The following is a 27,093-nucleotide window of genomic DNA, read 5'->3' on the forward strand; positions in this document are numbered from 1 at the left end:
TTTATTTATTTATTTATTTATTCATTCATTCATTCATTCATTCATTCATTCATTTATTTATTTATTTATTTATTGACTCAGTAAGCCTATATCCTAAAATATGTAATGCATATGTAAACATAGGTAACGAAATTTAAAAGAAAGAAACAAGGAAAAGAACATGAAAATTTACAATTTGTATTAATGTTGCACCATGTGATTAATCAGGATTTTACAGGATCTTTTTAACACTGTTATCACAATGTCATGCCTCAGAAATTTTGGCAGAGCAAATTGCCGTCGAAATTCTTCGAAAAAAGCTGGTATAGTCCCTCGAGCACCTATAGCCGAATACCTCAACGTGAATTAAGGAATATTTCAGTTTGAAATAGTTGAGTATAGGCTCATAGGTCGACTTTTTCTCATGGTGGTTTCAGCAAATCCAATCTTATTCCTGGATTTTTGCTTGTTTAATGGAAAGTCTTAAGAAAAACTTGTTTTTTGCTGATTTGAAAGAATTTTTTTTTAAACTTTAGCATATTTCATCTGTTTTACTGCAATAAAAATTTGAAATATTCTTTGTAATTAATTTGTGGGAAATGTTTGATTCTCTAATATCAATTATTGTCAAATAATTATATTCGTATATAGTATCATATAATTAGTGTACTTTTTTCAAAATTTGCCTTATTCATATCATTAACTATCATAACTGGTCTTATGCAAAAATAATACTCAGTTTATGGCTATATTTTTGGGGTTGTGATTTTCCACAAAATAAGGGTTTAGTACTATTATACAACGTAATCTAACATCATATGTTTTTTTCTATTTCAGTGACCAATAGTTTAGAGGTTTCAGGAATTTTTTTGTTGCGAATTGTAGAAAGTAATTTAATATTGGAAAAGCTAGTTTTGCATCTAATAGCCTCTTAACTATCTGTTTCTCCACACCTAATTACCGTTGATGCTTATATCTTCACGAATATTCATCTTTCTTTTAGGCCTATATTAAACCGACATAAATAACACTGTAACACCTATTAAATGTACAATTATTAAGTCATTAGTAATATAGATGTGATATTTAATAAAGGTACAGCACAACTTCTGGAGGCCAGGAAAATCTCCATGCGTGTCTTAGCAAAGAAAGCCAGATATAGTTATCCGACTGTAACTTATACGAATCCCATGATATTACAGTAACTATTACATCAAAAGTAAAATGCGTTTTGAAAATATGGATGAGAGCATAGACAGTTGTTCCCTATCCAAAATCGTATCCAGTCCATGTAATCTGCTATCTTTGTATACACTCCAGGTGTATTCGCCCGCGCGCATCCTCGTCCGAAAGAAACAATTCCTGCAACAAGTAAAGCAAATAGAATTTTATTGTTTGCGAACGTACAGTTGAACTTGGTTTTTATTGTCACGACTTCTATTAAAATTAATACCCTGAGGGTCAAAATAAGAAGTAGTGATTATTAGTCAGGAATTTACACACGACTATAAACGAGCTATTCACTGTGTAAGTATAAGATAGTTAAACGTCTGTATAAGAGTATTTATTAGTAAGATCGATAATCTTTAGACTGTCTCTTTGTAAATTTATCAGCATATAGCTTAGCATTATGTTGCACCGAGCCCTGCAATTGCAAATTAAATATGCTGATAATATATTTGACTATCGTTAGACACCAATTCACATTAGAATTAAATAGGCCCACATGAGTAAGTCGATGAATAATGAACACAGGGGTTATACATATTTTTCTGCTGTGATTAAACTTGCATGGGGTTAGGTTTTTTGAGAAGAAACTACTTTTATGTATGCAGCTTACCTATAATTTCCAAGTATCCAGAATCAGACACGACATGCAGAGGACCACCACTGTCACCCTACAAAAAAAAAAAATAAAATAATAATAATAATAATAATAATAATAATAATAATAATAATAATAATAATGTCGACAATTTATCGTCCACTTTGAATGTGGGTGCTGGATGAACTCTGCAGCTGAAAACTTAGTCAAATGAAATACTACTGTATTGTTAAATCTCCATATAGGCTATATCTAGCTATATTAACAGTAATATTGCGAAATTAAAGCTTTAGCAAAATACTATCCAAAATTGTGTGGTTTCCAGTCTGGAGTAGACAATACTCTGGCGAAACGCGTAGAGTGCATGGTCTTATCTCGCATGCGATGAGACAAAATGCCGTTGTTTCGTAAAGTAGTGTTTATGTAAGTTTACACACAATTACATTTAACATGGGCAGATATATTGTGAGTGAAAAAGTTCATATAAACATGTGTACAATTTTCAGTGATTGTAGAGATACAGCTGTTTTTATGTTAAGCATAACGAGTCTTAACAAATTGTATGAAGGAACAAGAAATGACTACGTAGGTCTACAAAGGAATTGTACGTGTCGCTCTTCTGAGCTCGTCTGACGGCAAGACTGTTTATAATGGGTGTAGAGAGACGGCTATTGTAGTTGCCTTGGCTACAAGGATGCCATGCTTTTTTCCTAGAATGACGGAGCTCCTGTACATTTTAGCCGTTGGATGACACATTCCCCAACCGATGGATCTGTCTCGGTGGTCACATGCATTGGCCACCGAGGTCTCCAGACTTACTTCTCTCGATTTTTGTCTGTAGGGTGGATGAAAGGCGAAATGTACACAAACGAAGTGAACACAAGGGACGAATTGGTCGCTCGCATTATGAATAGTGCTGCTTTCATAACAGAACGACAAGACATCAGAAAAGAAACATTTAGGCTACTCTGTAAAGTTGATTTGAATAACTTCGAGGGAAAAATTGTTCCGGGGCCAGGCTTCGAACTCGAGACCTTTGGTTTAACGTACCAACGCTCTACCAACTGAGCTATCCGGGAACATTGGTACGTTAAACCAAAGGTCCCGGGTTCGATGCCGGAACAATTTTTCCCTCGAAATTATTCAAATCAACTTTACCTGAGAGCTTGATTTGCATAATACACGTCACTGTTCGTTAACAGAAAACCACAATTTAAGTCACACAGAGTTAGTGTGCACTCAACGCTGGTTGCTTGAAGGTTGTCAGCCCACTTTGAGGTCTGTGGATATAGAGGGAAAAATTGGATCGGTGTCTGGTAGAGTTCCCGGGTAGCTCAGTTGGTAGAGCGTTGGTACGTTAAACCAAAGGTCCCGGGTTCGATGCCTGGCCCCAGAATAATTTTTCCCTCGAAATTATTCATTTAGACTACTGTTGTTAACAGAACGAAAAAGTGCACCGAACTGATACCTAATCAATGAATATAATCATTAAGTCATTTCTCTCCTTCTTACCTGTTGTAAGGCTTGTTATGCGTAACATTTAAACAGTTGTATCTCCACAACCATTGAAAACTGAACAATTTTATTGGAACTTTCTTGCTCAGAATCGTACATACTGCCATCTCCTAAAATATTTAATATTAATCCTGAATGACTCTTTATGTAGGCAGTTTGAGAAGAGGTTTCGACGTGAGACCATAACAGTTTTCTTGTTAGTTTGTATCGTATCGTACAGTACCGTACAGCGCACCTGAACAGACAGTGTCTGGATTGTGATTTCATGATTTGTTGAGAGGAACTTCGTTCAAGTACAATACTAGTGAAGGAAGACGTCGCAAGTTCAAAATTTAGTAAGACTTTTCATCTAGTCGTCACTTCTGGTTAACCCTGCTATAGTAATGACATTACTTCAATAAACTGCTGAAATAACATATCTGCCAACCACTCAGTTATCAATGATTTGGAGTTTAAAACAACAAATACTAATCACCTTGCAAGAGTCCTTCTTTCCCTCTGGATAGCCCGCACAAACCATGTGATTGGAAACTTCATCCGCTTTATAGTACTTCATGCATTCTTGAGTGGGGATGATTGGAACCCCGACCTTCTGTAATGTGCTGGAAGAAGCTTCGGATTCTCCGACCTGGCCCCATCCGATCACCACACCCATCTCGCCAGCATAGCTGTTTCTCCCTACAAAAGTCCGCCGTTTACTTGGATTAGTTATTTAAATAAGGCGAATATATCATCCAAATGTATTACTCTTTTTTACTATTAGGTTGATGCAGAAATTCATAGCCTATCGCTTTTGTTCATTACAACACTGCGTTGTTATGAGATTGTTTATCGTTTGTCATTTGTCAATTCGTTATTTGTTGTTATTACAGTGTTGTGTCTGTAAATACGCGTTGAATTATATGAATTTGAAGAAAGTTTGTGCTATTTATGGGATAAATAAGATGGAGTGTCAAGTGAAAAAAAATGTCGGGCGTAGTTCCTGAGTAGCTCAGTCGGTAGAACTTTTGTGCGGTAAGCGAAAGGTCCCGGAATTGATACCCGGCCCCCGAAAAATTTCTCCCTTGCAATTATTCAAGTCTGCTTCACAGGGAGCTATACCTGAAAGCCAGATTTGCATAATTGATCTCATAATTTTGCCTTTGAGACAAGTCATTTTAGTATGGAACATTCTTGTAATGACGACTCTCACTAAGAGGAGAAGAATACAAGTTTTAATAATGGTTGGTTGTGATGATAGGGAAAGGACTTGTGCACCATCTAGATCAGGGCTGGGCACATTACGTCATTCTCAGAAATGAGCGCTGTGTGCTTTAAAGAGCGGTTCTTCCTAGCGCTGTGACGTATGTGTACTGTACGTCATTCAGTGTCGGTGCAATGGTGACTCTGCAGTATGATGGCGAACTTGAAGACGGAGCTTCCGCTCTTACATTAAAGCGTCCCGCTATTCCCAATGCTTTTAATGTGTCGTGGGAGGAGGAGTTCTTTTTCGTAGAGAGCAGTGGATTAGCAAAGTGTTTAATTTGTCATTAAAACACTCCAGCTGATTAACAAGTTCAATATCCAAAGATTGACAGAAATACGATTTTGTTACAATAGTTTATTCATGTAAAAGAAAAGTGTAAAAGAGTGTTTATTATTAATGTCCTTCTTTTGTTTCTAATTGCAATCCTTTGTTACATATTATGTTTATATTATTAATACACTAACAGTATGTCTGATTGTAATCCGTTATTACATATATTTATATTATTAATAGCCTGCTATTATGTAACTGTTAAAGCACTGTGCGTATGGGTTATGTAAATAAAGCTAATGATTTGTGCGTGAGCATAGAGCGAAGTTTGTTTCATTAAATTAATAAGTGTTATAAAGTCTGTACTGTACAATGGATTGATGTAATATCCTTATAAACTATTATGTACTGACAGGCTGAATGACTAGAACAACCATGGCTCTTGTTATATTAATGCAGGGAAGGTAGCTGTAATTTGAGCGTTCTGCTCTGGCTTGCCTTGCGGAGCGAGAGCAGCTCTGGCCGGCTAAACGGAGTCGCTCTCATGCCCGGCCCTGATGTAGATCGCCAGAAATCCAAGAAGAAGAAGGGGAATACGAGCAGAGCAAAGGGAACACAAGGAGAACAAGGGGAATACAAGGAGTGGAAGGTGAATACGAGGAGAGCAAGGGGAATGCAAGGAGAATACGTAGTTCTACGTAAATACATTCGGTACAGTAAAGTTATGCACTTTCTTAGCTCTCTTGTCTCCGTATGAACATACTCCAGCAAACGGATGTGCGGGACAGCTTGAGACGTGTTAATTTTGAAAAATGCATTAAATTGACCTATGACTGGTAATTTTTTTTTCCCAGTGCGAGAAGTACTCAGCATGATGAAATTCGTAACCAAGTCCATACAGGGGACTTCATAGTGAGTGTAGCGAAGTAATCATGAGCCTTTCACGTATCAGGCATTTTTAAGAAAGTCTTAAGAGAATGATTTCTCTCTCTAGCAAATAGGAAGGTTATAGACATTTTACGCAAGTGGTTGGGCAATTGGTCGCACTAGAATGACTGCCTCAACATATACGGAGATTTCTTCCGAAAAAAAAAAAAAAAAAACTTATATTTATGTGTACAATACCAAAAAATATGGCCGATCTGAATTTTCCAAATTCCAGATTTAAAGCATTGCGCATCCTCAGTCCTCAAAAACAGTGGTACACACGAGAACGCTTTGATAGTTACTGAAATTAATTTCACGTTGATTGTTGCCATAACCCGAAAGACATTTGAAAAGATGCGATGAAAATGATCTATTCTTAATAGTAGATGAATATTTACAAATCGTGCAGTAAAATAGAATGATCGTAAACGAAATTAACCTACATAATTAATTAAAAACCCTTTCGTCAACAATATCTGAATCCTGAACTTTGAAGTTTGCGAGAAAGCACGTTAGCACAGATCAATCGGAATGCTTGCGATGAATTGCCATAATCGGGGTTGTCGTATGTATCGTGTTTCTTTAGACATTAATTTGATCTTATTTTCGGATTAATTTCGTCTCTTTTGTATTAGTTGTGAAATCAGTTCCTGTAATACTATTCAAATAACACTGGATTGAAAATCGTGATGTGAATCGTGCTCTGTAAGAAGCTTCAAGAGTCGGACCATTTTCTGTTTCTGGAACTGCACAGGTTACACAGGATGAAACATAATTTTCAATTAAACTTTGATTAATATTCTAATGAATGATGTATGTTAGTTTTAATCGTGCCGCATTTACTATTGAATCAATGTGACCTAGTAGTATTCGCATTTGGAATCTATTCGTTTGGCAAGGCCAAATATTTGGTGCAGATGGTATGGTGAGGATCACGTAAATGTAGTTCGTAAAAGTCTAATTTGGCCGTCTCTTCAGTGTTGTCAACTAAAACCAGTTACCCCAAAGAGGTAAAAATCACAATGCTACATATTGAAATAATAATAATAATGATAATAATAATAATAATAATAATAATAATAATACAGTAATACAAATACAGTAATTAACAATAACTACATGTCTTACTTATTTACCACATCTCATCTTTATGTTGCGAGGTGTTTTTTACATGATTCAATAATTTATGAATTAGTATATTTTCCTTCTGGAATTCTCGCATATTATGTCGGTAATTAGGATTACTATGATCTAATAATAAAATTTATTTTGTCTGTCAACATGAAATTCATTGCTTTAACTAAACAGTTTACGATTCGCGAGACCTAACCTAAAAATGTAGTTTGATCAGGTGAAATGATTAGTACGAATTCCAAAAAGAGAACACCACTTTCAAGCACTTTCTTTCTTGGAGAATTCACTACCCTATTTCCTCTCTTGCACATTTTAATAAAAACCTAAACATGAAAGAATTTCATTAAAATGTCAATATATTTACATGCATGTTTCATACGAAGTAGGTCTATAAGTTATTTCTTATGTAATTACACTTACCAGAATATAGAGTTGAATTGGAATCACAACGAAACAGAACTGAATTGTGTATTGATATTAATATTAATACCAGTATTACTAATTAATTATTAATTCACAAGCCTAGATACTTGCATTTTCAGCAGTTTACTGCAAACCGAAGTTATTGATGCCAACATAAGTTAGAAAATAACTGCCAGTTGTAATATTTATCAGTATCCGAAATTCTAAACGAAGTTAGTAAAAGAAAATTCAACCTGAGAGCTAGAAAATCACTATAATCCACTAACATATGTAGTAATAGAAGCCTTCTATGCTCGAGGTTGCGGGTTCGACCCCGGCCGAGGTGGCATTTAAGTGTGTTGTTAAATTCCGGCACACTGGCGACGCTGATATAACCTCGGTAGTTGCTAGCGTCGTTAAACAAACCATAATTTAAATTTATGACATGGACTATACAACGTTACATATTTTTTCTTAATTTTCCTTTCTAGAACACCGACAGATAATGTTGATGTGGTCACATACATATCTTAGGAAGACAGCCCGCCCTGACGACGTCGCTGAATCTGATTTTCCTGGCCAGCTTCATCAGTGCGATGTCATGATGATACGGCTTGTAGAGCTCGTGTACTAGAATGTCAGACACCATATATACGTCTCCAATCTCGTCGTGAAGATTGTGCGCTCCCAGGACTACCACATATTGCTTGGGTGTCCTAAGGAAAAATAACAGGTAGTGTTAATATATACGACATAGTATTATTATTATTATTATTATTAATTAATTAATTAATTAATTAATTAATTAATTAATTAATTAATAGGGCTCGGGATTTGATGAAATATCATCTTTTTTTCTGAGACATCACAAACAATGCAGGGTGCAATATAAACTCGCTTCATTTCAACACGAACTAATATAGCCCACTTTTTTATTATCTATTGGTCATTTTTTAAGAAATGTTCTACTTTTTGTTGTATTTTTGCTCTTTTCTGTTCAGGAACGAACATTTTTTACGGTGTAGTCGTAGTCTATATTCGAGAACCTATTGCAGGTAGCTTATGCATTTCGATTGTGTCTTAAAAGAATTTTCCTTATGGTTGCATCAGTCTCGAGTCCTGATCACGTGAGTTACGTGCTTCCCCCCATTTAACACAACAGAACAAACACTGCAACCGCAGTGCCCGTAGTCAGCATATTGTATCACACAAATGAAGACGTAAAAATGCCGAAACTAAAACAAGGCAAACAAAGTTTTTTTTATATGATATTGCGTAAAGTTGCATTTTACCACTGCTATCAGTGCCTAAAGTGAGCCTTTAAATTAACACTAGTGCGTAAAAAAGTAAGTAATCACTTTAGGCACTGCTATTCATTTTACGCACTGTCAAAGAAAATGTAGTATTCAATGTGCAAACTTCATTCAGAAAGAAATTAATGCATTATCTCCATCTTTCATTGCTTAAATATTAGGACCTACACGTAACATAAATAAGTAACGAATGTAACATTCATATCTACATTTTAGCCTTTATTATCTTGAAGTTACATGTAGTAGGCTACTCATTGTAATAAGATTTATCATTCAACTGTTCCTAACAGCTCTGTTGTTTATGTGACCAATTTAGACGGGCATGAATCGTGAACATGAATAAAAACAGGCTGCCATTCCATGGATAATTATTTCATAATAATGGTTCTGAGTTTAGGTGGCCATGATATTGTGGTATTATAACCACTCCAACTTGAGATACTTAATGTAAATGTGTGCTATTGCAGAAAAAAAGATTGTATGACACACACTCGTGCCAAAAGGAGAATCTTTCGGAATTTGTTTCATAAATAAACTGTTATTCGGCAGTTAGTGACCGAGTTTGGTGACAATGTATTTTCCACAGATGGAAGTATACTGCTTCTTTTTTATATTTGCTATTGAAATTATGGTATTTTTAATTTTAATGTCATATTTTCATAAATTTAAAGCCATTTTTATGTAATTTCATCAACTTTCGAGCCCTATTAATTAGTTTACATTATATTTTATTTTGTTTCGTTATTCTATGTTACAGTTTCTACTCTACAGGTGTAAGTGGAATACAAAACAATAACTACAGAAATCTGAATCACAGAAACATCTCACAAGGGAGCTGTCAGTGAGCTCATACCGAAACCTGCCTTGAAATTTCGCTGACAGAATCTATACCTTATACAAAGCCCATATGCTAAAAATTAGCTACTAATTCTAATTGCAAGTTCTCGACATCGAGATAGTAATCCATATTAAATAAAACACGAAGGAAAAAGCATGGCGTTTTATTGTAGAGTTTATGCGCCCATGTACGGTCGCTCGGCATATCACCATTGCATAGGGAATTACAAGTATGGACACTTCGCGTCGGTACCTTGATGTAATAGGACTGATTTCAATGACCTTCAAACCAGCTTGAGCGTGAGATTCTGCTTTTTCCCTAGAGTTGGCGGTGACATCACACCAGTTAGCAGCCGACACAGTGGAATATAACAGACATACAATTAATACATCTAGGTACATTAAGTACTCAAATAAAATAAATTGCATCGATGAAATAATAACTCCGTCATTATCTGTAATATCTAGACTCTAGAGTTCCTTTATAATAAGAGTTGAGACGTTGACCCCATCAAGAATTAAAATATGTAATGGTTTGATAGCGCTGAAAATGGAAAAACAAAACTCCTATGAGAAGTAAAACCATATGCCTATAATATATTGTATGCAAATATTAAACGAATTTGATACATAATTTTATAATATAATTTATTATATATAAAACATAAAAAATATTATTACAACTAGTTTATCACTGAGAAATAAGGAGAAACTGTTAACTTGAATTTATTTGAAGCAAAGCATTACTGGATTATGCAATAAGGTAGGCGATGTTTGGATCCTGTGTCTCAATTCTTATATTCATCTTAGCGTGTGCTCGATTACACTAACTTCTAGCACTTGAAAGTGGAACTAAACGCCGGCGCACAGAGAAATAAAATAGGAAAAATTCTCTGAGTGTCCATTCTATATATAATCCCTATTCGCTGAAATCACTGAACGCCACCTCTTCCTACTGCTGCTGATGAGGGGTGCCCAATTTCTGCTGCAAGGCTGCTTTGTCAGGCGACTTTGAACCTACGATTTCAGAATCTTGCAGTTGAAACTCGAAAGTTATTTTGGCTTGTGGAATTCTTACAAAACTAAGTAAGTTCATATTGAAATTTATCTTGAAATTTTGCTGATAGAATCTACATCTTACAGAAAGCCTTACATCAAATTTAGCTGCTAGTTCAAACTGCAAGTTCCCGATATCGAGATAGGAATTCCTGTTAAAACACAAGGGGAAAAGCATGGAATTTTATCGCGGGTTTGTACCCCCCCCGTACAGCCAGCCACTCGACAGTATCACAGCACATCCCGTCTCTCCCCCACTACTGTTGATGAGGCTGCCCAATTAAAGATTGATATATCAAATAGCGTTAATTCCACTTTTATTGAAGGACTGGGCTAGTTTTTTTTAATCTCCTGTCTACGGACTGAGCGAGTTCTCAAGTGACATTCACAATAACTAGGGCCAGGAGGTTCAAGCCCTAAAGATCTACTTAATAAAAATGGCCAACAGGACTGAACGAATTTTGGGATCACATTCTTCAATTGCTGCTGCATGGTTTCTTTATCAGGCGATGTTGCAACTTCAGTCTCAGACCTTGCAGTTGAAATTCGCAGCTGACTTTTGGTGTGTGGCATTGTTATAAGACGTCTCTTTTATCAGCGAAATTTCAAAGCAGGTTTCAATATGATCTCAATGACAGTTCCCATGTGAACATCACTTCATGTCAAGCCACCTATTTACTGAAGCTCTGTTTCCACTACACACTGAAGCGAATTTCCAATCTCACACGCGGTGTTTAACAAGGCCCCGTACTCTCGTTTTCATTCGGCTTCCGACATATAGGCCTAATGGTCTTTCCTGACTCTTGTACCTTCGGCCACCATAGAACTCTACTGGTAATGCAATTCCTACCCTTGAAGACAGTGAGCTGCAGTCAGTATATGCAGTTCTGTTATCACTGTTCCTCCACAATGGAGAATTTCATCGACGAAGATTGCTGCAAGCCAAGGGAACTCGTGAGGTTGCGTCTCCATGCCTCCAACAATCTTCCCCCTGTGACGTCGAGGCGTGGCACAAACTGTAACATTCAATTCATATCACAGACAGTGAGCTAAGCAGTTCGTAATGGAAGGCTCTAAGTCGGAGCCTGTCTTAGAAAAAGTTGGAAGATATTTTATTATTTCCATAGGTCTTTAACTGCTCAATCGGCATCTGCAATAGGCTAAACATTTCTTAAATTGTTGCTGGGACTGCAGGATGTGAAGATATATTTTAGAAGTACAGTAACTTCGCGAATCTTAAAGCGTAGGTACTGAGTATAGTCAGTTGATAGTTGCAGTATATGGAGAGACATGCCTAGGGAAATCAGCTGTAGGGGTTTTCCCTCAACCCAATATGAGCAAATGCTGGGTAACTTTCGGTGCTAGACCCCTGACTCATTTCAACGGCATTATCACCTCCATCTCATTAAGACGCTAAATAACCTAAGATGTTATAAAGCGTCGTAAAATAACCTACTAAAAATCAGCTGCAAAGGATTGTTCCGAATATATCTACAGGATAATCTACGACCAGTGCAAGTCTATCACATCAAATTCAGTTCAACATATCGTCGTTGATTTTATAAAACCTCCTATGTGACAATACGCAATATAATTTTTCAGAAGAAAGAAAAAATTAATTAAAAATCAATGGGCCTATAAAAGAATATGAACAATTCCATAGTAAACGTTGGTGAATATGTTGAACATAAATGACATCCTCAAGGATCAGTGTAGACCTATACTTACTTACTTACTTACTTACTTTTAAGGAACCCGGAGGTTCATTGCCGCCCTCACATAAGCTCGCCATTGGTCCCTATCCTGAGCAAGATTAATCCAGTCTCTTTCATCATATCCCTTACTTACTTACTTACAAATGGCTTTTAAGGAACCCGAAGGTTCATTGCCGCCCTCACACAAGCCCGCCATCGGTCCCTATCCTGTGCAAGATTAATCCAGTCTCTACCATCATATTCCACCTCCCTCAAATCCATTTTAATATTATCTTCCCATCTACGTCACGGCCTTCCCAAAGGTCTTTTTCCCTCCGGCCTCCCAACTAACACTCTATATGCCTATTGTTATTATAATTAATTTTTTTTCTTCCTCCTGAAGAATTATTTTCTGTCCTGTCAAATAGGAGGTTCAATAAAATCAACGACGATATGCTCTTGTCAGAGAGAATAAGAGAATAACATTAAGCGAACTTAGTTTATTACTGAACATTAACCAGGAAATTATCTATAAAATCATTCACAAACGCCTGCATTGTCTCAAAGTTTGCGCTCAGTGGGTGTCATACTGTTTAATTGTAGAGCAGAAATCCGAACGTGTGAGAAGCTGCTAATAGAAACTCAGACGATATCAGGAAGAAGGTGATCAATTCCTGCATCGTATTGTGACATTATGAGTACTGGTACCATAATTTTGAACCACACCCCCTCCGTCTACCATGGAATGGAGAGACACCGGATCTCCTCTTCGTGGAAAGCTCAAGTTGCAAGGAAATGCAGGGAAAGTCATGTTATCTTTTTATACTTTTTCGATTATCGGGGACCATTACTAATGGAATTTCTAGAGCGTCGACAAATGATCATCTCACTTCTAGGCCTATACAAGGTGGGAGGTAACCACTGCACCAAAATGAAAGTGGTAGTAGATCATGAGGAGAGATTTGAAAATCTAAATAAGTTTTTTTCTCTAAGATTCGCTGTTTTAGAGGAAATCGTTATGTTTCTATGAAACATTTGGCAACATCACGGTTAATGCAATAATTCTACCTAGCCCGGTCACCCATCTCTTACCTTCCCCTCCCTCTCTACTTTACTCAGTCGGAGACACGCGACAGTGCTTTACGTTGCAAGATTTATTTTACCGATTTTCGCAAATATTCTATTTAAATCCATGGCTAAACGGTTTTATTTGCAAAAAAGACTCAAGAAACTAACTATTCAGATTAGTTTTACATATCTGCTTTTATAGCAATCAGCCATTTCTCTCGGGCGTTACCGCAATAGAGCGCTGCAAACATTGGGCAAAGAGTATTTTTTTCCTGCTTAACGGTGCTTTATCGAAGGTAAAGTGTAATAAAAGTTTTGTTATATTAAACATGTAGAATCACCTGTTAAATTTTGGTGCTTCGGTCCCCTATAGAGATGAACAACGATCGAGAAAGCGAGACTAACAGCGCCCGCAAAGCCGAAGACCCGCACGACAATGTTGTATTACTCTTGCCGTAAAGACTTCCGAGTCTTCCGAGACTCGATATTGATCATCTCCCGAAGTTAAGCAGCCTTCAATCGCCACAGTTGTTTATACCTGACTGAACTTTTATCTACTTTGGCAACTGTTATATATGTATAAACAATCAAGTAGCCTATTTGAAACATATCTACCTTTCAATGTATAATAATCCGTTCCCCAGTCTTTATTTAATTACTAGGCCCATATTAAAAGGCTAGGAATTTTCTTTTCATATGTTTGAGATCAAGTGTGCAACCTCAAGTAAAAAGATATTAACGTTATGTTTTATGTTTCTTAGAAATGCAAATTTATTTCAGAATTGTTTTTTTATTTAGATAACCATAAGTAATATCACATAATAGTACAAGAACATTTTGATAACTAAGATACTGTTCTGTTTTTGTCTTTTTAAACATTTATGTTATTTATTTCAATGATGTATGTTATTCAAAGTTTCGAAATCTTTCCACGCCGACCAAATGCTATTTCGAGAATGATGAGCGAGACTCGAAGCGCACAAGAATGACGACCCGAAACTCGAAGGACAAATGCAGCGGATACAGCGAGCGAGAACGGCAGTTACTTTTGTTCATCTCTAGTCCCCTATCACCTTGTATAGGCACTCTCAGACATCTTAGACAATGCGTACTTCAAGAATAAACGCTCAGTATATTATTTGATATATTAGTAGGCATATTTATATTACTCGGTGTAGTCTGATTTAGTATTTGGTGTAGTTGCAGTTATAGTATCCTTGTAATTTTATTTATGATATTCGTTGCAGTCGCACCATCTTTGCGAAATTATGAACTATGTCAGGAATTCACAAAAAATCACATTCTTGCACAATGTGTTCAGCATGGTGTAAAATTATCTATTATAATATTACTGAAGAAGTGCGGTCATTAACGAAAGTTTACCTAAAACAATCATTTTATTACATATTTCATAAAATTTATAATGTGAAAAATGTTTCATTTGTATGGCATCGCTAATTTTTAATGTACACACAAGGAAAATATCCCTCATGTTCTTTCCTTTCGAGGAAAATTAGTATTGACCACTCTTTCACTTGTAAGAGATCTGTTGTTACAACAATAAAATATAGATCGAAATATTCGAGAGTCACTAACTTTATCGCCTGAGCTATAAAGATTCAAAATAATGTAATTAATTACGAAGTAATCTGCTAATAATTACAAGGGAAAATTGTTCCGGGGCCGGGTATCGATCCCAGGTCCCTTCGTTTAGCTCACGAATACTCTACCGACTGAGCTACCGCAGGAGCTACCTTAGGAATTCCTGGGGAAGCTCAGTCGGTAGAGCATCCGTGCGCTTAGCGAAGGGTCCCGGGGTTGATATCCGGTCCTTGAAATTATTCAAACCTGCTTTACAAGGAGCTACTACCTGAAGCCAGATTTGCATAATCTGCAAGTGTTCTTAAGCAAAATATTGGTGCTTTCATTTAGTTTTAATTTCCTTCGGAAGTACAGAGATGTTCATTTTACTATTAATTAACGTTATGGCATAAACCATGAATGTAGAGAAATTGTAATTTCTAAAAGTAGCTGAAGTATTCTTACCGCAGGAACAGGAGGGTTCTTGCTGGTAACCAAAGATATTGTATATATTACGCGCCTCTGTCGTCTGAAAAAGAACATAATTAATTATAAACATAAAAAGTAACAATAATTTTATTATTAGATATCAGAGCAAGTAATTTTATGTTCGAAAGCATGTTAAGTACTTATATTGCTGTAGTTTTTAAATCCGTGATAAAATGTGAAATTGAGTAGCTACAAAATGTAGGCTATGGTTTCTGAGAAATAAGAGCGAAATTACATGTTATGAGACTTTTTTGTGCGTGTGTGTGTGTGTTTTTTTTTTTGTAAAGAAATCGGAATCTATCTAAAGGTCCCGCCACATACAGGTTTTTAATTTTTTTTTTTCAAATATTTTGGTCACCCCTCCATGTTAAGCGACACTAGGACTGAATTATTGGCCAAAATGGTAAAGATAAATATTTTTGTTTTTTTATTAAATAATTAATTATCTTATACATTTGTTTAACATTCTGTGCTATATTTAGCCCCGTCTACTACTTTTAAAGATCTGGCGACCATTTTTAAAATGCGACGCGCAGCTCTTTTAAACCTATCACACCCATTAAAATGAAGTTTTCTCAAAACTAAGTTTTTTTTTGTCAATAATAAAGTTCCTAGCGGCTTCCATTGTCTCCGATTTACATGAAACTTCACAAGAATACTCAGCATACTCCAATACACAAAGCTGTGCATGGAATCAGCTCTTCACTGAAAACTTTTCATGATATGAGTTTTTAATCTTTAAAGTTAAAGAAAATTATGAAGTAAAAATTATGATCTGTAAGAAAATGTTTTATCTCACGAACCATTTCTCAAATTTAAAAATCCATGCGCTATTTTCTTTATCATGAAATGTAAGACCTTTACACAAAATTTTTAAAAGCAAAAACAATTTTGAAGCCGTCAGTGAATTTACGCATAATTTAATATAATTAAAATAAGTGAACATTAATATCTAAGCAACTAATGAATGAAACGCGATGAAATTTGGTACTGTTATTTAAATGTACAGACACAATAAACCCTTCAAATTTTAAATAAATTAACAAAAAACTTTCAAAGTTTCAAAACTCGGTCCCAGTGTCCCTTAACTTTTACAGCTTGTATGAACAGCAGAGAAAAGTGACCTATCCAATACCCTCTTTGTTGTTATCTGTATCATTATCTCGAATTTTCAACTAATATGTGGAGTGCTGGTAATAGAGTACTGCAAGCCTATCTCTTCTCCCTCTACCATATCCAATGACGCGAGGGTTGTAGGGAAGGGATGAGTTACGTGTTTGGACTTGTGACGTCTGCCGCAATTGTAGCACAGTTTTGCATCCCTGATGTAGGCCTACTCTGAAGGATTCAACATAAGGGGAGAGTTCTAGCTCTGAAATGCTTCGTTTGTGGACATATGTATATATGTTTTCTCATTATTATTTTGTATAGAACAACCACATAAAGTTTGTTGGAGCATTATAGAGACATCCTGTATATTCATACGTAGCTACAGACTCTTCCGGTTTTGCAGAATTGTGGTGGGCACATTTAAGGCAAACGTGGAGTGTAGAATTTATGGAAACTAATAGATGTGCAGATAATATTTCTTCCTAAGAATAACTGTACAAATAATTATGTACTGTAAACGTTAAGGGCAACATCTGTGATCTGGTTGAAAACGATTGAATGCTGTAATTCTCAGTGCACTATTTCGCCTACATTGGTGGATGAAGCCAATTTACGCTGTCCAATATTTAATTGCGGCATCTTAAAGAAACATACCTTACAACAACGAGACCATATGACTTACGTATATATGTAATTAATTGCTCTAGCATTGTATCTGGTATCCAGCCTATTGCATGCACACATGGTTGTCAACCTAATTTATGAATGTATTCAGTGAACATTTGTATAAAATTTGATCTGATGATGGCTCAATGGAGCTGAAAACGTTCATCAAATAAATATGTAAAAACCATTATTTAGCTCAACACATATTGTATTAGGTAAGCATAGACGACCTTTAAATAGAAAATTGTACATTACGGTAACGGTTTAACGGAAAACTCAAAATGTTTATATAAAAAGGGCGCGCTTCCGAACAGGGGCAGCGGCATTTCCCCTAAGGTTAGAGCTCAGTTTAGGTGTGTGTGTATTAATCGTAAAAAAATTCATATAAACATGCGTCCTATTCTCAACAGGCTATTTTCTAGCCCCTAATTTTCGATTAATATACACACACCTAAACTGGACTCTAACCTTAGGGGAAATGCCGCTGCCCCTGTTCGGAAGCGCGCCCAAAAAAAGTTCTGTTAAGCTGACTTTTAAGAAGACCTACGAAAAGATTATGCACACAGTACAAATTTTGGAGAAGTAATAGTATTTTTAGTAAAGCAATATGTAAGAAAAATGGATTATAGCATTTAGAGAAGAGTGGGTGTTTAAAGGGCCACACAAAGCGTGCAACCTTCTAAAAATGGCGGCCTAAAACAGCTGATTGAATGGGCCTATCTGCATAAAATCTTATGGAAAGATTCTCCGGACCGAATCCAATTTTTTAATTTTGAAAACGAAAAATCGATTTTTTTTTTCACCAAAACTGACAAAACTTTACCTAAGCGTGTTCTTAACGTAAAAGATTCAGTTTCGAAAATGTTTACTATTATACAGTGGTGAGCAAAAAGATTGTCCTCGTTGAAATTAAGTGTTAACGCGTGGTAAATTTCACGTCTGATGACGATAGTTTAACCTTGCAAGCTCAATTGTGAAAATGTGTATTCTTTTGTTTTATCTATCTATCTATCTATCTATCTATCTATCTATCTATCTATCTATCTATCTATCTATCTATCTATCTATCTATCTATCTATCTATCTATCTATCTATCTATCTATCTATCTATCTATCTATCTATCTAGCTATCTATCTATCTATCTATCTATCTATCTATCTATCTATCTATCTATCTATCTATCTATCTATCTATCTATCTATCTATCTATCTATCTATCTATCTATCTATCTATCTATCTATCTATCTATCTATCTATCTATCTATCTACCTACCTACCTACCTACCTACCTACCTACCTACCTACCTACCTACCTACCTACCTACCTACCTACCTACCTACCTACCTACCTACCTACCTACCTACCTACCTACCTACCTACCTACCTACCTACCTACCTACCTACCTACCTACCTACCTACCTACCTACCTACCTACCTACCTACCTACCTACCTATCTATCTATCTATCTATCTATCTATCTATCTATCTATCTATCTATCTATCTATCTATCTATCTATCTATCTATCTATCCATCTATCTATTTATCTATTTAGTTATTTATTTATTTAAGCTGGTAGAGATAAGGCCATCAGGCCTTCTCTTCCCCTCTACCAAGGGATTACAACTACAATATTAAGAATACAATTACAATTATAATTACAATTAATATTAAATTTACAAATACAATAAAAAGCAAAGTACTAAAAGATTAACTGATTAATAATAGCTAGACAGTTTATGGTAAAAGTTAAGAGGAGAGATTTTTTTTTATTAATTAAGTAAAAAGTAAACCTACTCTACGCAGTAAGAAAATGCTTAATAAGTTTGCTTTTGAACGCTACTAAATTCCGACAGTCTCTGATGTCACTGGGTAGGGTATTCCACAAGCGCGAGAGTGAGATTGCGTATGATGATGAATACGATGATGTCTTATGTGTTGGTATGGCTAGTATGCGGCTATTTTGCATGTGAGTGAAGATGTGTAGGGATTGTAAACAGGCGCTTTCGACGATGGACACGCGCGAAGCTTGATTCTTTGACTTAGAAATATTCTAGTCGGATAATCTACTTATTCACCATGGTAGACCTCCATACATCACCTTGATTAGTTCTGAAGACCTTACGACGCCGACGATGACTACCAGAGCACTCAGCAGGCATGTGAACGCTTCACACTGAAAATTTTAAATATCCAATTACTGATAAGTGTGTTGATAATATTTCTTCCTGAAATACTATTCAAACACTGGAGTCCACACCTGTGGACGGTTAGCGCGTCTGGCCGCGAAACCAGGTGGCCCGGGTTCGATTCCCGGTCGGGGCAAGTTATCTGGTTGAGGTTTTTCCGGGGTTTTCCCTCAACCCAGCATGAGAAAATGCTGGGTAACTTTCAGTGCTGGACCCCGAGCTCATTTCACCGGCATTATCATCTTCGTTTCATTCAGACGCTAAATAACCTAAGATGTTGATAAAATGTCGTAAAATAACCTACTTAAAAATAACACTGGATGATGATGATGATGACGACGACAATAATAATAATAATAATAATAATAATAATAATAATAATAATAATAATAATAATAATAATAATAATAATAATAATAATAAATTATTATAGTGAAAAATTTGTTGTGAACTAGACCAATTTCGGAATACCACTTAACATGAATAGAAAATCACATGCCCTTCGTTAATTATTTATCTTATTATAGACTCATACTCTCCATTTGTAAATCGAAACAAACATAAAACATTCAAACCAACACAGCTGTAGTTTCATTCCCGAAACTGAGTGATGTATTCCACGTGCTGGTGTATCTCTGACACAACGCAGAATTCTTTATCTTCTTCTCTGCTTCCTTTCAGCATGTTCATATACATTATCTTAACATTTTTTGGGACACAATAGAGCTGGGGACGGAGCGAGTAGAACTGTTGAATAACTCGGTTCTAGCGGTTTAATGTGCTTGGCAGCGGAGCACCGGAATTACTCGTTAACCGTAGCCGTTACCGGTCAATTCAAACGTTCGAACAGAGGTCACGTGTTTCATTTAGTTCTAGCAGGCAACGACGCAGGTACTATTGTATTTAAATGTTTTCTCTATTGTGTTTGTTAATATTAGAAGTTGTTTTCTCAAATCTAAACTGTTAATTATTTAATTTGATACGTAGTTTATAATAAATACTTTTCACCCAATGTTCTGCCACGTTTTAATACTAGGCCTAATTAGTTTCTATTCTATTTTTTGTTTTTTGATAAAAAGAGGTAATGCCACGAAAATCCTCCACTGCATGACAGTATTTTGATTGTAGTCCTAAGAAAAAGTTTGCAGTCGAGTACATTGTACAGGCGGAGGCACTTCAAATTTATGGAACCACGTAAAAAGGGCACGTAAGGACAACATTCAGAATTTAAACATGCAGGATGACAACAATAACGTTGGTGTAGGCATGGAGCCCGTTTCTTTTATCTTCCGTTTTAGTTAACTGCAGCGTTTAACGTTTACCTCGCATGTTAATTCGTGGTTGTATTAGATTATCTATTAGCCGTTAGTATTATAAATTATTTTATCAATTTTATTTAGTCTGTCAAATATAACAACACTAAAGATTAAATACGCCGTTCATATAAAATAACTCCAAAAATAGCTGTAATCACGCACATAAAATTTGCAACCGCCATTTTGCAATGAAGCGAAGCACTTTTTTTTCTCGTCAATTAGCAAAGCGAAAGCTCTTTACTACAACGCTTTTAAAATACGCTTGGGTTTACTTTCAAAGTACGTTCTAAAATCGACTCAATCTATCAAAATTTTAAATCTGCCGCCACAAATTTGTACTCTGTACAACCGCCACTGTACCTGCTCCGAACCGAACCGCTCCGACCCCAGCCGTAGGTCACAATATTTCCATTTTTGCCACCACGCTGGTCTAGCAGCTAGAGCGCCGGACTTATAATCCTGTGAATCCGGGTTCGGTCCCCGATGTACTCTCGATTTATAACTTGTGTTGGGCAAGCCCGTGGTCCAGGTAACACAGGGGTTTTCTTTGGTTCCCCTATGGCATCCCAGCAAATTTCCATAATCATCTCATCTCTTCGCGGGTGTAATGTAGACCAGCCTCCTATGGCGCATCCTGGGCAATGACTCTGTCGGTAAATTGGTCTACATAACTGACTTCACATGGGTGAATGACGTCAATGAAGTACACCCCATTAGTTGAAAAAAAAAAAAAGAAAAATCCATTTTTATGTAATTTTAATAAAATATTAAGAATAGCCTAAGGGACATAAATTAACGGAATAGGGTTAAGGTTAGTAATATTGTGATACGAGTTATATTGTGATACTTATTTTTGAGAATTTATTACAATTTTACTGAGCGAGAGAAGGACCGATTTGTGCAGACATTTGTCCACGAACATTCCCTTAATACGCTGACGCAAAATAAAAAACCGATCTTTCTCTCGCTCAGTAAAATTGTAATAAATTCTCAAAAAGAACTAAGGTAGGTGTCCCTGATATGGCCATGCTAAGGTTTGAGAATTTTTCTAGCCGCCATTTTGAAAAAAATGTAAACCACTTTTTTGTTACTCGTTCTCAGTCTATTGGACTTTCTTAAAACAATTTCCTTTCCCCATAAAAATAGCTTTAATTGTCCAAAATGTCCCAAATTCCAAAAGTCTACCTAGTGGCCATATCAGGAATATGTGCACATGATATGGCCACCCTTGTTCCATGTTCTACAAATCGTGATTGTTTTCAGTTTGATACCGCGGCCCTTCAAAATTAATCAGTGGGCAGGTCATATTTCATATTAAATGCAAGAAAAGATGTTTTTGATAAACATGCGAGAACTAAATATTTTGCCCAGTTCCTTTTAAAATTTTAACAAGAATTAAATAAAATAAATAAAAAATTACTAATTTATCATAATTACAAATAAATAACAATTTAATAAAAAATTCCAATAAAATTAAATTAAATAATTTTGGTGTAAAATGAATAAACATGACATTTAATAATCTTTTTTATAATTCAAAAGTGTAGTCAAAACAGGTTTTTCCATAAAAAAATAAGTTGTTTTTCTTAAAATACAAAATTTTCGCGTAATCCCAGCTATAAGGTATGTAAATTTGTTAGGTGAAAACATAAAAGTGAAATGAACTTGATATGGCCATGGTGCATATGATATGGCCATATCAGGAGCAGGTAAGCTTTCACGAAAATCGTTTGATTATGAACAACACGTAAAAGATACGCCATCAAAGACAACACCATCAACAGAACATTAAAAACTGAATGGAGTACGATGGTTTTCATGAAACAAGTATTTGAAAACATGCATAAAACAAAGGAGACTTACCAGAGAAAAATAAGAAGAGGTCACATAAAAACCACAAAACAGGCAACTGGCACCATATTGCACAACCTGACTGGATGGAAAACGATCAAGTGACATACCAGGATGCCCTTTCACTGGATACTGCTGCAATTTAGCGGATTTTTTGGTTAACTAACTTACAATGGGGGGGGGGGTGGCCATATGAGGAACATGGCCATAACAGGAGCACCCACCTTATCACAATATTACTCACATCACAATATTATCAACCTTTACCCTATATCATATTTCTGTATCTATATTATTTTGATTTGTCCTTAGGAAAATATTTGGGGCTAAAAGGAATGAAGTTACAGGAGAATGGAGAAAGTTACACAACGCAGAACTGCATGCATTGTGCTCTTCACCTGACATTATTAGAAACATTAAATCCAGACGTTTGAGATGGGCAGGGCATGTAGCACATATGGGCGAATCCATAAATGCATATAGAGTGTTAGTTGGGAGGCCGGAGGGAAAAAGACCGTTGGGGAGGCCGAGACGTAGATGGGAGAATTTGAGGGAGGTGGGACATGATGATAGAGAGTGGATTAATCTTGCACTGGATAAGGACCGATGGCGGGCTTATGTGAGGGCGGCAATGAACCTCCGGGTTCCTTAAAAGCCATTTGTAAGTAAGTAATATTATTTTGATTTTCATCTGTTACATAGTGCATTGTGCTTCGGTTGTATTTTAGTGATAGCTCACAGTCAATAAATATATTAAAATATTATTTCCAATTTTGTCAGTTTGTAACCATGACGTAGAGAACACATGGTTATACAGGGACATCATTTTATTTTTACTAACATTTTTAATATTAACCTGGCTATACCTTTGAATTAATGGTTCATAGCCGGAAACAACGTTTGCTACCCCCTTCCACGATTGAAGTTCGATGATACTGGCGTAAAATACAAACAAATCACTTTACTAAGTATAGGAGGGAAGAAAAGTAGTTCATCCATTTACGTAAACTAGGAAATATCGTAATTCTGAGTTTGATAATTTTCGTTAGGTTTTTGTTTAATCAAAATACAGTACAGTATTAACAATCACGAATTGAGCTATCCATTCGGATGTATTCATTATGCAGTGTATATTATACTGTCTAGACCACATTAGCGTACAATATAGAAAATGAAGTTAAATTGAAAAATAATCATAATATGGATATTTAAACACATTTTTTAAAATGGTGGCCGTTCATTTAGATACGGGCTTCAGTTCTTTTGTGCATATTATCGCACTATAGACTATTGTACCTAATCCCAATTACCAGTTTCGTCCTTGGTACTAGTAACTCATCTATACTAATAATAAATCTGTAGCCGAAATTTTTCTGGTAATTTTCGATTTTCCAAAAATAATTGGTCCTAACATATATAATTGACCACCCTGAAACCGAAAATCGCTTTTTTGAAATTTTTGTTTGTATGTCTGACTGTCTGTCTGTCTGTCTGTCTGTATGTTTGTTACCTTTTCACGCGATAATGGCTGAACGGATTTCGATGAAAATTGGAATATAAATTAAGTTCGTTGTAACTTAGATTTTAGGCTAAATGACATTCAAAATACATTATTTAAAAGGGGGTTATAAGGGGGCCTGAATTAAATAAATCGAAATATCTCGCTTATTATTTATTTTTGTGAAAAATGTTACATAACAAACGTTTCTTTCAAACTAATTTGCGATAAGTTTTGCAAAATTTTGATAGGACTGATATTTAATGAGATAAATGAGTTTTAAAATTAAAATAACTGCCATCTAAGGCCGTGTAATGAATTAAAAAACAAATGACTTCGTCTATAAGGGGCCTTGGACAGCAACAATGGAAAGCTATGAAAGATAGCCTACAGAGAATGTTTCTGTGTGTGTATGAAGTAATATCGGAAGCTAAATTAACCGATTTGTATAATTAATTATTATTTCACCATTGGAAAGTGTAGTTTCTCTAGATGGACATAGTGCTATAATGTTATTACAGTAACTTCTGATATAATATAATATAATATAATATAATATAATATAATATAATATAATATAATATAATGTGTAATATTATATAATATAAGTTAAGTTATTTGAAGTGTTCACAACCATAGTGGGCTAAGCGCCATTTACTGAATACGTAGAAAAGAAGGGTTAAAATTAAGTTATTACCATAATTCAATGGAAACCTATAACAAGTAAAATAAAATATACACATTAAATCTAAATGCTGTCAATCTTCATTAAACTATGGTTGCATGTAATAAAAATTAAGAAACAGGTTAAAGGAATTGTCATTGCACCAAATGAGTGTCTCTGGACCAAAATGATCGCATTTTAATTATTTGGATGCAATTTAAATTAAGTAACATATTAAACGATTTATCCTTCTATCAAACACGAATGTTCCCTGGATCAAACGTTCTATTTTAATTATGTAATTACTTTATATTTATTTCTAACGGGTGCAGCGGAGCGCACGGGTACGGCTAGTGTTGAAATAATTCTATACCTATTATATAAAAGAGTGCCTTACTGTATGTACTGTAAATTCAATCTTCACTTTTGTCCGACCCGCACAGATAACATTAGGCCTACTCAGACATTCTATCTACTTCCGTCCAAGTGGTTATGTCGCAGGATTGTAGAAAGGGGGGAAATCACGTGACAGTTAATTACTTTAATTAAGTTACTTTAAACAGTTCCGGGTGACGTAGACAAATGGACGACAGTACCTGTGCGAAAATATGATTCAATATTGAAAACTCTTTCGTCACTGGAAAACGCGAACATATTTCTAGAACGTACTATACTCACTAACACAATACTGTTTGTGTTTACTACGACCTTAAGGAGACTTTGACTGTATACGCTTGGTTCTGTGAGGAGAACGGTTGGAAGTTTACTAGTAGAGGGGGTGGGAATGAAGTACATTCAAAAACTCAGGTACAATAAAAATTGAAGTAAAAATAAAATGATGTCCCTGTACTTTACAAAATTGGAAACAATGTTGCTTACAAGAACCTATTTAGAAAAAAAAAATATCGTATCAACATAAGTGCAGCCTACAGAAAATTATTGACCCACACGAACAATAACTTCACCATTAGATATAAGATTTCTGTTTTAAAATGTAATTTTAAATATATCATTAATTTTAAGTGAACACATAGTTCGTGAAAACTGTAACTACAGGAATTTTGATACCAGACCAAAATAACATATAATTACTGGCTTGGTGAGCCTCAACAGGTTATGCACTTGCAGAATCTTACCTTCTTTACCATAGTCACCTTAGCTGTTACGTACTTTATGAAGAACTCTTTTCATATTCGGATTAAAAACTTTAACGTGGTTTAATCTCTGAAGCTGGACCATAAAATGTAAGCACTGCTTCGTTATATTATAATAACGTTAGCGACATGCAAGAGAAAGAGCTGATATGAATAAAACTTTATATACGCTCAAGTAATGAAGTGCCATTCTGCACATGCCGATTATCAATTTAGTTGGGAAAAAGAAACTAACATTAAATAAATGATAGAATGCCAATTCATTAATTTTGAATTCTTTCAATTGAACGTGGGATTATTATAAATAACTTGGAATGCTTTCGTTAACTCCATTAATATATTTTCGCAACCTTAATACGATTTCGACTTTCAGGAATTTCCAGGCTTCATTACATTCATGCTGTTAAATCGTGGAAATATTTTCTTTGCAAAAATCGTAACGTTTTTATTAAAAAAAGTGTCATAATAAGGTTCGTTCATTCATTCATTCATAGTTTTTCTGCTCAAGGGCAGGTCTTTCACTGCAAACCCAGCACTCTCCAATCTTTCCTATTTCCCTCCTTCCTCTTAGTCTCCGCATATGATCAATGTACCTCAATGTTGTCTACAATCTGATATCTTTTTCTGCCTCGAACGTTTTTTCTGTTCACCATTTCTTCCAGTCCATCCTTCAGTAAGCAGTTTCTTCTCAGTCAGTGACCCAACCAATTCTTTTTCCTCTTCCTGATCTGTTTCAGAATCCTCTTTTTTTTTCATGCACTCTTTCTAGGAGAGCTTAATTTCTTATTCGACCTGTCCATTTCACACGCTCCATTCTTCTCCTTATTCACATTTAAAATGCTTACAGTCGCTTCTCTTCACTTCGTCGTAATGCCCTTGTTTCTGCCCCATAAAATGTCACATTCCACACAAGCATTTCACTAGTCTCTTCCTTAGCTCTTTTTATAGAGATCCGCAGAAGATGCTCCTTTTTTATTGCAAGCTTTCTTTGCCATTGCTATCCTCCTTTTGACTTCCTGACAGCAGTCACCCCAGATATTTGACGCTGTCCACTTGTTCCACTGCCTCGAGTTTGCACGTTTACTTTCTTTAGTTTTCTTCCGATAACCTTGGTCTAAGTATTTTTTAATATATTTTCATCCCATAGAGTCATTCCACGTCAAATCGCACAAAATTATACAAATTTTGACCTTCATATTTCTGATTGCGTTTATTTTTTTTTTACCAACTCTACGGGTCTCATAAACCAACAAGTGTATTTTTATTTCCTCCTAAGTCCACATGTTTTTAAAATATTACATGTT

General features: G+C 35.5%; 1 protein-coding gene across 1 annotated transcript; it reads right to left on the reverse strand.

The window, feature by feature from the left end:
- Positions 1-642: 642 nt before the first annotated feature.
- Positions 643-25,783, reverse strand: LOC138715723 (trypsin-1-like). The gene is made up of 8 exons (XM_069848779.1): positions 25,772-25,783; positions 19,219-19,293; positions 15,313-15,376; positions 11,355-11,520; positions 7,824-8,014; positions 3,795-3,997; positions 1,820-1,877; positions 643-1,341 (listed from the first exon to the last, which is right to left on the reverse strand). The coding sequence occupies exons 1-8, from the start codon at positions 25,781-25,783 to the stop codon at positions 1,193-1,195; spliced, it is 918 nt and encodes a 305-aa protein (XP_069704880.1). The 3' UTR covers positions 643-1,192.
- Between the last annotated feature and the right edge of the window lie 1,310 nt (positions 25,784-27,093).

Source organism: Periplaneta americana, chromosome 15 (assembly GCF_040183065.1).
Source record: "Periplaneta americana isolate PAMFEO1 chromosome 15, P.americana_PAMFEO1_priV1, whole genome shotgun sequence".
Classification (NCBI taxonomy): domain Eukaryota; kingdom Metazoa; phylum Arthropoda; class Insecta; order Blattodea; family Blattidae; genus Periplaneta; species Periplaneta americana.